The 13319-nt window shown below is 43.3% G+C and overlaps 1 protein-coding gene across 1 annotated transcript in view; it reads right to left on the bottom strand.

Annotated features, from left to right (window-relative positions):
• NBAS (NBAS subunit of NRZ tethering complex) overlaps positions 1-13319 on the bottom strand; it is a 339918-nt gene that overhangs the window by 54834 nt on the left and 271765 nt on the right. The window contains exon 45 of the mRNA XM_045807103.2: positions 1388-1606. Within this exon, the coding sequence (XP_045663059.2) occupies positions 1388-1606 (219 nt within the window). The remainder of the gene's footprint in view (positions 1-1387; positions 1607-13319) is intronic.

Raw genomic sequence — 13319 nt, 5'->3', positions numbered from 1 at the left:
TGCAATACTTGTTCCAAGGAGAGGAATGGCAATCCTCCAGATTTGGGCACAGTATATTTAATTCTAAAAATAAGACAAGTATTTAATTTTTTATACTAATAAGTATAATCACCTTTACCTGAAGAATTCAAATTTTAAGGGTAAAACTTCTCATAATTATGGATTATAGCACTGTACATGTCAGTAGGATAAAATCTGGATTGGTAAAGCCAATTTGTTCCCTGCAAAGGCTTCTCTATGGCTTGTACATCATTTAATGTGATTCATTAGACAGGCTAATAGCACTGAAAATACAAAATGAAATAAAACTGCTATCAAACTTTCGAATTCTTCCCATCATCTTTTCCATGAGGGCTTTGCATTTATGTGTCTCATACAAATTTTGAAGTCTTCCATTTGTTCATTATCTGAACTGCTCTCCACTGACCCATCTTTCTATCAGGAATAGTTCTTTACAAGCCAAGAATACAATTCAATCAACATGTACGGTTTGAGAAAAATAAAAGCGGAGATTAGTGGCCACTTACAGCTTCATTTACCACCAACATTAAAGGGGCAAATGAAAAATTACTTAGACATCTAAACATTGTTTTCACCTATATGAAACCATTTATTTATTGATCTGTCAACTTTTCTATTATGGGAAAGAATAGCTAAAACTCCCTTGGCTGGAATGGTACGGAAGAAAAACTACAATAGCTAGAGGGCTTCCCCCAGCTGTCCGAACACACTGGGCCTCACGTCTCCTCATGGGCAGCGGTTCTGGATGCTCATGAGAGTATTCTCTGAGACACCACGAGCATCTCAACTGGAAACCAAGCAGGACAATTTTACTAGCCAAAACAATTCATATCAATAATAAAATGATATTGGAAACATGAAATATAAAAAAATAGGTAAGTGCATATAACTAAAAGAAAAAAAAAACCTATTGAAGCAGGCACAGATGGCTCTTTCTGAAATTTTTCTGAAAATTAAGGAGAAAAAATATCCATCATTTTTCAGATGAGATAGCAAACACCTACCGGCTTGTCGAGCTTGCAAACCACTGTCCAATGCTTTCTCAGCTTCAGTGACCACTCCTGCCCCCAGGCACCCAACCTGGGTTCAACCCAGGGGTCTTTCCCCCCCTCCCTCCTGCCTCGTCCTTGCCAGGGATTAATCCTGATAAGCGGTCTCAACTCCTTTTCAAAGAACTGAAAACCGAATCGACAATCAAGACGCAATGAAGAAGCTAAAGGATAAAGGGTTGAGGGCCATTTTCAAAGACCTCGGCAAGACTGAAAGCCCTAGCAAGACCACTGGGATGGCTTGCGAGGAGAAACGGAAGCACGTACTGATGTTATCTGCGTGAGCGAGCGTGGGGAACAAGCTTTCATTTCATTACCTGCTCACTAGTCTTCAGAGAGACAAGGAAGCTGTGGTTGAGGGTTTCCAGGTGAGCGAGTGATTTCTCCAGATGATTCAGGACGTCTGCGTAGGTCATTTTCGAGTCACTCTCTTCTTGAATGTCATCTTCCGAACTTCTTTTCCGCGGCTTCTCAATAAAATGTTTGACTGTCTGAATAGTCTTCCTAGTCATCTCTTTACGTGCTTCCACAGACAGCTTCAACACAAAAAGGGATTGAACGACAGTGAGACGAGCCAGCCCCATGTTATCAGAGCCGGCATATTTAACAAGGGGTTAGTGAGGCAGAGAGAACCAAAGTGAAATGTTAGCATACAACTTTAACCAGTGAACAGGACTTTTGTTATATTAGCTTTTCTTCTGTGAGGAAAACAACGTGATGGACCATGTGCGTTATTAAATTAGTAAATATGGGTTTTTTAATGCTAATATGCAAAAGTAGGTGGTGATATGATGAAACTAGCATTCAAACAGAGTACTGGTTACAGTGAAAAAAGGAGGAGTCATTTCTACAATCACAATGACCAGTTTTGATAATTTATTACAAGGAAATAATTAAAAAGAAGAAAATAGCATAGGCATGAAGATTTTTAACTGGAATATGACTATAAAACAAAACCTCAAAAGCAATCTAATTGCCTGAAAATAAAAGATATGGTAACTTATGATAAATTACTAGATAGAACATTATGCCATCATTAAAATTAGAATTATAAAAACAGTATAGCAATTTGGAAAGTGCTTATCATAAAATGTTAAATTTTAGGAATCAGAAATCATAAAACTGTCTATACCGTGCTGAAAGTCCAAACTAACCCTGTGTGTATGGCTGCACACACACACACACACACACACACACAAATATTAGTGACTGTTAATGTTAAAGTGTTGGGATTATGAGCAATTTTGTTCTCAACTTTCTAAATTTTCTATAATAATGTCACATTCACTTCTTTACCTACCAAGTATTTACTGAATTCTGATATGTGACATTTTGTTAGGTACGCAGGAGTCATTTTTCTAAAAATATTAAAAATATTAAGCTTACTTGGCCTCAACTCTAAATGTAACCCATCTGGACGGAGGCACCATATATCCGTGAGCCATGTTGGGCCTTTTCAGGCCCCACTGATTTGTGCTGCTTTGGACCCTAGATTTAGCCTCATGTCAACTACTCGAGCACATTTTTACTACAGTCTTAAAAAGGGCATTGTGTTAATTTAAATAAATAAAAATAAAAACAAAGTCCTAGGGAAAAATCTTTTCTATTATTTCTTAAAATCCGTTACCGTGTATCTCTGGTTATTCTGAAAAGTACCACAGGCATCAAAACATGGCGTCAGTGACCGTACTAGGAGGCCAACCCCTCCCGACCTCGAATTCCCCACCAGCTCCCTCCAAGTCCTTCTGCACAGAATTCATGTTGTATAATGCAGACGGCTGACATTTTCTTCACCCTGTATTCATATGGGTAAAAGGTAACTTTAGGAAAGCACTATTTCCACTCAATCATAACTAAGTGTGTGCTCTGCAAATGCAGCTCCCAGTAAGCTTTGCAGCCGATTGCTACTCCAGCCCTCATGGCATACGACAACATCAGAAGCCCCCCCGACGGACAAGTATTCCTTACATTTTTCTCTTCCCTCACACACACTGCGAACTCTTTTCTGCGGTTGAGAAATAGATGATAATAGAACTTGCATGGTTCACAGCCCTCCTTACTTCGCCCATCATGTGGATGGGAAGACTGAGCCCCAGGGAGGTTGTGTGATATGCCAGGGTTCCTCTAGTCAATGACAAGAGTAAAAGCCAGCATCAAGGTGCCTTGTTATGGAGCCGGTGCCGCCCTTTCCCCGCACATCACCCAGCTTCCATGTTGCCGTGTCTACCTCCTCACAGGCTCTAATGGAGCGATGGTAGGTGCACGCTGTGGACACGTCACAGAAGCAAAGACAAATAAGAACATGGCAGAGTGAACTCTTCCTTTCTAGTCACTCATATTTGTCTCCCCAGGAAAGACGGGTTTGGGGAATATTTGGATACACCAGCTGGCCAAATGTCTGTTCTCTCCTAGCCTATCGAGGGCCGTGGGAGACTTTCAACCACAGACTGGCGAGAGAGTAGGGACAGGGTGGGCAAGTCACACGTGCAGGGAGCAGTGTCCTGGGAGGAACAGCGGGTCTCCGTGCCCTGGGACAGGTCTAGATGTGGTCCTGGTTGTCCAAGGTTTAATGTGCCATTGTCAACCAACCCTGGCATAGCTTGTAAGTAGGAAAAGCACTCACCTCAGATAACCTGTGCTTAATGTTCACTACTGGGTGACTAGGCAACTTGACAACATGCTTCGAGCCTTTGTTTCTTCTGCGTGAAATGGGAAAAATGTCATCTACCACACTATGTCACTTTGAGAATTTAAATGAGATAATATGTAAAAACAATCAGCAAAATGCCTTACCCATCATACGTACTCAATAAATGGAAGCTGAATTTTCATTTGACCAACTGATACAATACACAGGCCATCTTCTACCGGTTAGTGTTATCTTCCTAATCAATTTGCCATGTAATCCCTTCCAGAAAAACCTTTTCATAAGCTTGGAAAATTCCTTATTATGGTACTTCAGGACTTTCACAAGCTGCTTCCAAGTGAACCCTCTAGTCTCAAATATAATTGTAGACCCCACTCTAAGCTCCAAACACAAAAACTTTTCATCACTCCCTGGTGTCACCTGGTATGTTGTCTTAGCAGAATGCTCTCTTGTCTCTTCTTTGCAAGGCACATTCCTGCTCCTGTTTCAATACCGAGACACACACAAGTCATCCTGGACTCATCTGTTTCTTCAGACTGGCTAGTCCATCAGCAGCTCGTCTGCCCCGACAGCCAAGTGCATCACCCACCTGCTTATATACTCGGAGCCTCTAGCTGCCCAGCAACACCGAGTCTAGGCCTCACACTGACGGCCGTGCTTTCCTAGAACCTGCAATGGAACGGCCACAGAATGGCCACTAGAGGCAGGTGAACTTCCTGGGAGTTTAAATTATTGGACCTCATCACCAGTGTCATCAGAAAAGGTCACCCCACCACCCCTTATTTTTAATGATCTTTCAAAATAACTAAGTAACCCAACCGTTACTAAGAATATAGAGTGTAAACAGATGTAACCCTAAATTAATTTTCCTGAGGGAGCTGGGGCCTGGAGAAGAGGCAGAATGATATTATGATAGAAGATATAAGAAGACAGAAGGACTGCTTCGTTGGACACTTAAGCTTTTCACTCTTTATAAAAACAGGTTTATCACTGAAAGACGATAGGGTGAGATCAAGAAATACAAGTTTCAGGGCGCCTAGGTGGCTCAGTTGGTTAAGCATCCAACTCTTGATCTCAGCTCAGGTCTTGATCTCAGGGTCATGAGTTCAAGTCCCACATTGGGTTCCATGCTGGGCATTGAGCCCACTTGAAAAAAAAGAAAAGTTTCACACTGAGTAAGCCTAATAGAACTTATTTTCCTTAAACTCTTCCATGAGAGAGAAAACAAGTAGTAAAAGAAAAAAAGATTGACAAAATGTACCAGAGTGAAAAACTGCAATTTCTTCACTAACTCTAGTAGCCACTAAGTACTTATTCTTAACCTTCTATTTTGAAGCCCATGGCATTAACACATCATTCATACACATATTTCTATAATGAGCAATCAAAGACTTTGTAAAACTATTCCCTGACAGCAATTAGTAACTATTTTTTTTAAAAATGCAGATTTTGTAAAATAAAGTTAAGTGACTAAATTGTTCTGGTACTCAACAAGTATGTATTCAGCATCTATTTTGTAGGCCCTGTGGAAAAATGAGAGAAAACATGAGCCAGGCTCTAAGGAATCATATTCAGCATAGGAAATAAAATGGTGGGAAGGGGGAGAAACTGAGGAGTCATCCCTGACAGCCATGAATCTTACTGGGTCTACCTTTGAAGTACACCCAGACTCACCGCAATTTCCCCCACGTTCACGGCCACCCCTCAGTTCTAAGCCACATCACCTCTCTTGTGCTGCGATGGCTCTAACTGGTCTCCTGATAGGGCAGAGAGCCCAGTGCTCAGCAAGCACAAGCATTCCATGGGCCCCACCACAGTGGCCAACCCCCTTGCAGCTACCACGAGCCACGTTCCAGCCAAGGAAATCTGAGAAGAGATACATTTCTTTTCTGAGCCAAGGCAGGATATGACCCCCACACAACATTATCCGGTCTCCGTTCCTTCCCAGCCTGGCGTCGAGGAGGGTGCAGGTCCAGATGGCACCACTACGAGACGGCCGAGCTTCCACCAGCCTGGAGGCTAAGCGGCTTTGTGGTAGAGAGCCCTTTACAGTCTCTGACCGGGTTAGGTGCATGAAGGAACATTAACTTTCGTTGTGTTAAGCTACTGTAATCCTGGGGCTAACTGGGTAGTCCAGCATTACCCAGTAGCAACGTGATATTTTAAAAACATCAATCTGACCACGTCACTCCTCTGCTCAAATCTATTTAACAGCTTCCCAACTCACTAAGAGTAAAACTCAGCATTCAATGCCCTATGAAGCCTTCTAGGAGCTCTTCACCCCACACCAGCTGTCTAATCCTTCTTCCTCCCTTTCTCTACACTCTCGCTCCACTCCAGACAGATGGACTTCCGTGAAGCCCCTCTGTGCCTTTCCACATGTTTCCCATGTGAGATGTTCTCCAGGTATCCTCACGGCTCGTTCCTGAGGACTTGGCACAAATGCCACCTCATCAGAGAGGCCTCCCTGGACCACCATAAAAGCTAGCATTCCCTCCCCCTCTAATCGGTCTCCCTTTCTCCCCCTCCCCTTACACTGTGTTAGTTTTTCCTCAGAACTGACATATTATGTTTCCATGTGCTATCACTGTTATATTCCTGGAACCCCAAACCCAGAATAGTGGCTCAGACATAACCACCCAATTTGCTGAATGTGTTAGTGAATGAATGGATGAATGACCACATTTTAAAAGGGAGAATAGCGGAAGCAGAGCTGCAGAGGTGGGAGAGCCCATGGTATTCGGTACAGGTATAACCACTGGGGAGCAAGCACTACAGTCAGAAAGAGCAGAGGTCTAAAGGGCCCTGTAGAAAATACGCCGGTTTGACAGGCCAAATGGTCTCTGTTACACAGTCTTTGGTTGGTTGGTTGGATTTTACAATCCTTTAAAAAGATGTAAAAGCCAATCAGGGCTAAGGGCTATAATAAAAACAGGCAGGGGGCTGAATGTGACCTGCAGGCCAAGGCTGGGTGACCCCCTGATCTAAATATTAAATAGCTATGGTTGGAAAGGAGAATTGAGAATAAATTGTAAGTGGCCTTGAGTACCAGGCTGGTTACGGAAACCGAAGTACAGGGATTAGAAGCCACTGAAGGCAGCCCATATATTGGGGATTACAATTATATAAAAATGTCTTATTCGGTTCCTATTTAAAACACACCGTCAAAGCAATTATTTTGAAGAAAAATATGACACTGCAAGTATCTGAGTAAAAAATGTCATTCTTCCTCAAGCCTCCCTTCATCGGTCCCTCCAGAATCAGTTCAGAGTTCACAGTCTGGAACCATCCTTGAAATGCTCTCCTCCCCAGGGGATAAACCACTCCCGGGCATTCCTAAAGGGCTCTGTGCTTACCTCTATCCAAGAACGTATCACACCACATTCAAATTGTCTGGGTACCTGTACATCTCCTTGACTAAGCAAGGAGATCCTTCAGAGTAGAAACTGTGTTTTTTTTTAAATCTCTGTATTCCTAGCACCTAAACAATGTCCAGCACATCGCAGACAAACAGAAGATAGCTCTTAAATCACTCAACTCTGATCAACATAGGAGGGAAAAGAGAACCTTTCGAAGTGCAGTGAAAGGACATGTTCTCAGTGGGTTCCTAGAAACCTGTGGTCCAGACTGGGCCAAAAGACTCCAATTTGCACGGACTCGGCAGTGTCCTATTCCTGGGAAAAGGCCTTTGGAGACTAAAATTGCAAAAGGCTATTTTAAAGGGCCTGAAACAAACAAACGAACAAACCGGAACCCGATGTATGCCATGAGCACAAGGCCAGCTGTAGCGCTCGGAGGCCGTGCAGAAGACACGCAAGGACATTAAGCTTGTGATCACTTTGAGTATTCATTTGATACACATCCGGTGAATACATGCTGTACATTTGCCTTGGGCTGGGTGCTGGCAACACAGGCAAAATTAGATCAGGTCCCCGCCCCTGGGAATGTGAAAGCCTAGTTTGAAATACAGAGAAAAGACATGACAAAGAAGCATGATCCTTACAAAACAGCAACAGGGTAAAGAGAAGGCACTGTAGAGGCCTCCGATGGGGGGCTTTGTCCTGACTGGGAGGAAGCGGCTGGTAGGCTGGGAGACATCCGCCAACAGCGGCTACTCCTGAGGGGAATCCTCGGCAGTGAGGAGGCACGAGGACAGGAGAGGAATTCCAAGAGGCACCCGGTCAAAGGAGCACGTAGGGAAGCTGGGAGTCAGCTGGCTTGGCTGGAATAGAGCGTGCAAGTGAAGGGCCGTCAGGGAACGAGGAGGAACACGGCAGTGGTGACAAGATGGCGGGCCTGTCTGCCAGGCTGATGGGACAGGGCTTTACCACTGTGACTGGGAAGGTGTGAACGGAAGGAGCTTAAGCAGAAGTTGACAAGATCAGTCCTACTGTTTTCAGGTAATGGCTTGATTCAAAATTCACGGAGACAACTTTCCCCATCTATAGGTTCCTTCAGGCTGATCGATTTTGCTAAGCAGATACTTTTTTTTTTTAAGATTTTGTTTATTTGAGAGAGAGAGAGGGAAAGAAAGAGAGAGAGAGAGAGAGAACATGCTCACAAGTGGGGAGAGGGGGAGAGGGAGACAGAGAATCTTCCATCTCTCCCTCCTCCTTTTCAAGCACAGACACTTCCCCACTTATCATACGCTAGCCCTGTTCTTGGCACAGGAGATACAACGGTAAATTAAGACATGATCTCTACCTGAGAAGAACATACATCATACTGGAAAAGCCAAACTCAAAAAAAGCACTTATACAATGTAACGAGTATAAACGAAGGATGTGGGTGCATCAGGAAAAACTGTCTGTCTTAGAAAGGCAAGAAAGTCTTTACAAAGGAGGTAATACCGGAACCAGGACTTGAAGGATGAGCAAGAATTCATGTGGACGAAGAGGGTGGGGTGGATTTCGGGCAGAGACAGGGAGCATGAGGACTTTAAAGAGGCGTTTATGAAAGAGAATGTTCTGTGCCTGTGACTCTAGAACCCCTGGGGGATAGAATACCCTCCCCCTCAACCAGCAGCTCACTACCTCAAAGAATCTCTGAGGGGCAGGGGGAGTGGAGGGGTGGGTGCAGACCAGCAGCTAACAGTGTATTTGGGAAAAGAGGAAGAAGCATTTTTGAAAAAGAGCAAACGATCCCAGGAGTTTGATGCCCTGCGGCTCCCCGACGCTCCCCTGGCCACGAACAGCTACACACCTCCTCCTCCAGTCTCACTCCCAGGCCAGACCCAGACAGTCACTGCTCCAGGGGCGAGGAGAAGCCTGTGGGGGCACGAATGGAAACTCTGTGTGTGTCTGGGCAGGAGACTGCCCTGCAGGGGAAGAGATGCAAAGGAGGGCCAGGGCTGGGGTCACCGAGGGTACCACGGTGAGGAACTTACACATCCTCCTTTAGGCCGGTGGTCTTCGACTGCGGTATGTGCGCCGGCATCACACAGAGCTTTTTTGAAAGGGACACCAGTGCAGATGGTTCTAGGGGACTCCATTTCTAGATCTTCACCTTCTCCAAAATCTGTCCTAAAACTGATCTTGAGAACACTCTGGAGGTCAAGGCGTCGAACCTATTCTCTTTCTCAGCTCCCCTTTCACACAGGCCTTGCTCCACTTACATAAGAAAGACATGCATCCCATTCTTCCTGAATCTGACTGCCACATGGTCCTGGAGTCTAAAAAGTTCCAGAACACGATGAAACAAGGGACAACTAAAAATACTGGCCTGTGACAGGACTCCAACAACTGGATGATTAATTTCTTTTTGCATGTCACAAGGTTTCCAGTTCTTGTACTTTCAACAAAATTTATGAAAGATCTAATTGAGTTGTCAGTCGATAAATCATTAAAAATATTTTTTAACAATAGATCACGATGTGATTTTTTTGGCTGATAACTTGAAGGGCAAAGACCTGAGTGGCACTGCTATGAAGAAACTCCTTCACCAACCACTGTGAATGAGGTTTTTAAATATTCATATCTATAAAAATGTAAAATGGAAAGAACTGATGTTGATGTAATTTCAATCTAGCAATAAGTAACACTCATCGGAGGGCACATACACTAATTAAAAAGCAATGTTTAAAGCCCTCTGCATCTCATTAAGAGGTACATTTTAAATACAATTTCAATTTTAGGATTCTTATTTATCAAAAGTTAACACATCTATGTTGTTCTGATCAAACGCATGACTGAGGCGATAACTCAATACAGAATAATTTCTTTAAATATTAGAGCTCTATGGTCACAAGAAAAATTTTAAATGTTAATTTCTATTTGTGTAATTATTTTTGATGGAGAAATGACTTTTAAACAGAAGAATACTGCATTGTGCTAAAATTACGTGAAGGTGAACTACGAAACTCCTGGCACAAAAACCACTCTGCTCCTTTGCTCACTGACTCCCGAACTCCTTCACTAAGAGCCATGACCAAGCTCTAGCCAGGCATCTAGCAGCTTAAGGCTGTGTCTCTAGGATGACCATGGTGTCTCTTAAGTTTTCTTCCTGGGAAAGCTCAAACTGCCAGTAGAATTTACTGTTTATTCTAGCTAAAACCCAGGGATAGGCCAGTAGGCCCCTGAACCCCTCTCTGAGCAGAAAATTTAGAAGGCTTGCCATTATAAATCCTTTCTCTGACTCTTTGAGATGGAAATCTGCTACCACCCGGAAGGGTCACCTGGAAGTATCGCCTTGAAATGCAAACACTCAGGGAGATTGCCCTTACTCCTGATGCTGTGGGAGGGTAGAGCACTGAGCTCCAACCTGCACCACTGTCTTCTGTCATAAAGACCCCAGAAGCTTGCTTCTCTTCCAGGTCAGTGTCCATCAGCAAATACAGCTGATCCAGTCCTATGCACCAACCCCACCCCCGACCAGGCAGGGCCTTTCCTTTGGCACACCCCAGCACTGAAAGTCTCCTGCCCTTAGTTTCAGAGAAGCTGAACTCAGTGAACGCACACTGTCCTCCCTGCTGTAGTTATCATGAAATAAAACCTGTCTTCATTGCCTTTAACTAGTGCCCAGCTTTATTTCTTTTTGACAAGAGTAGAAATCATTGGAGAGAAAGGAAAGATGCAACCTTCTCTAACTGCTAAAGAGGTGCTTGTTCTTAAGCTTTTTATTTTTTTTAAAGATTTTATTTATTTATTTGACAGAGACAGACAGCCAGCGAGAGAGAGGAAACACAAGCAGGGGAAGTGGGAGAGGAAGAAGCAGGCTCCTAGCGGAGGAGCCTGATATGGGGCTCGATCCCAGAACGCTTGGATGACGCCCTGAACCGAAGGCAGACGCTTAACAACTGCGCCACCCAGGCACCCCAGTTCTTACGCTTTTTAAAGGGACCGTGGTCATTATCAAGTTGCTACGTTGTTGTAGATTACCCTGGATACAAAGCCACGTAACAGTTTTACTTTAATGTCAACATTTAAAATATAGAGAATTACATCATCCTTTGTACCCATTTGAAATTATGATAAAAGAAATCTTAGATATCAAGGGCTCCAGTCTGATATGCTGAAATCCTATCCCCCCTTAAATGATGGCATTAGTAGGCGGGGCCTTTGGGAGGTACTTCAGTCATGAGGGTGGAGCCCTTGTTAAAGGGATAAGCGCCTTCTAAAAGAGGCTCCAGAGAGCTCCCTGTCCCTTCACTATGTGAGGACACAGGGAGAAGTGCCAACCATGGACCAGGAAAAGGTCTCTCACCAGAACCCAACTATGCTGGTGCCAAAGATCTTGGACACTGTTACCTGAAGTGTGACTTTTAGACCACCTGCACTGAAATAACTGAGTATCTCAAAAATGAAAATTCCTGAGCCCGTGTTTGACTTACAACTCTGTGTGTGGGGTTAGGGAAGGCACCCGCATTGGTGGGAAGAAACTTGTCCTTTGCAAAATCTTTCCTTAGTTAATTCTAAGGGCAATGGAAGCGTATGACCCAGGACTGCAAGCTCTGGGGACTTTAAGCTTCTGAAGGACTCTATCAACTGGCTGACGGTGACTGTGGGATATGGCAGCAAGTGGCTCCTGGGATGGCAGCTGAGGGGCAGTAAGGAGGTCACTGCAAGAGCCAGACAGGTTGGGGGTGGGGAAAGGGGAGATGAAAGAAGGCGGCAGTTCTCAATTTAGATGATACATATAAGAGAACTAAAAGACATCAATATGCTGTCCTGGGCTAGCTGCCCAAGGATGCGCGTCCCCCGATATATGTAGCCAGGGGCCTATCAGCAGACCCAGCAGCTTCCAGACCTTTTCGTCCAAGACCCAGAGTAAGAAGCACACTGTAAAGCAAAACTCAATATCTGTATCTATATATGAATATATTAAAAACAAACAAAAGTTTCCTGAAACAATACAACCCCTACTGTGGTGAGAGGCATACTGATAGTTTCTGATGTTAATCTACAGTCTAGTCTTTTTGGTTTGTTTGTTCTGAATGCCGATCACAATACTTAATTACAGGACTCACTAATGGGGTATAACTCCATCTGTAAAACACCTGCAAATCTGCTCCAACAATAACAGGATGTCTTGCAGGGGCCAGCAAACGTCGAGGCTACAAACAAGGTATCAACTTGCCTAAGTTAGATTTAATTGACTTCATTAAAGAAGAAATCACTTTACTTTTTACTGATAGCACACCATTAATTTCTATACGGATACTGATTGCTGCATATATGTTCTATTTCTATGTCTGCTTTCCTTATTAGATTATGAGATCCATCAGAACAGGACACATATCTTATTCATTTTTTATTCTCAGTACTTAGCATATAAGCACTGTTTTTATTTATTTTATTTTATTTTTTAAGATTAACTTAGAGAAAGAGAGAGAGTGGAGGGAGGGGAGGGGCAGAGGGAGAGGGAGCGAGAGAATCTCAAGCAGATTCCCTGCTGAGCACAGAGCCCGAATGGGGCCTTGATCTCAGGACCTTGAGTTCACGACCTGAACTGGAACCAAGAGTCAGACGCTTAACCAACTACGCCACCCAGGCGCTCCTTTAATTGCAAATTATAAATATAAAGTATTATGAAATAGTATCTTAAGTATTATGCAACAGAAAATGAAAATTGAGAAATCTTAGAAATTTTGCTTTAATACAGTTAACTAGAATTCAACCACAAAAATAAGAATGCATGTTTTGTCACGTTCAATTATATACTTAACAGAAAATCGATGCTATAACTTTGCTTTTGTGCTTTAACCATCAATTGCTTATAGAATGATAATGAATGACGCAGCAGAGAGGCCACTTTATCTCTGCCTTCTGCCTTGTGAAATAACTACAGAACTACTCTCCTTCTTCAGCAAGTGTGAATGGCCCCATCTTTTTTACTATTCACTCTCGGCAGTGACATAAGCTAATACATTCCTAAGTTTTTCAATAGCTTGAAGGTCACCTTTATCTTAATAGAGAAAGACATGAAGAACATTAGAAATGAGGTGAAATATTACTGCAATCAGTAAAGAATACTACCATCCATCGCTGTTGTGCACCTACAGGTTTGAACAAGATCTAAAAGCACTCATTCACATTTTCCACTTAAAACTCTTTTCCTATCATTTGCATGCATGGGATACACAATACAAATTGCACTTAAGATCA

The sequence above is a fragment of the Ursus americanus genome, chromosome 7 (genome assembly GCF_024610735.1).
Source record: "Ursus americanus isolate L20-20 chromosome 7, mUrsAme1.1.p, whole genome shotgun sequence".
In the NCBI taxonomy this organism is placed as follows: domain Eukaryota; kingdom Metazoa; phylum Chordata; class Mammalia; order Carnivora; family Ursidae; genus Ursus; species Ursus americanus.
Note: the sequence above shows the minus strand (reverse complement) of the source record. Positions and strands in the feature narration are given on the sequence as shown.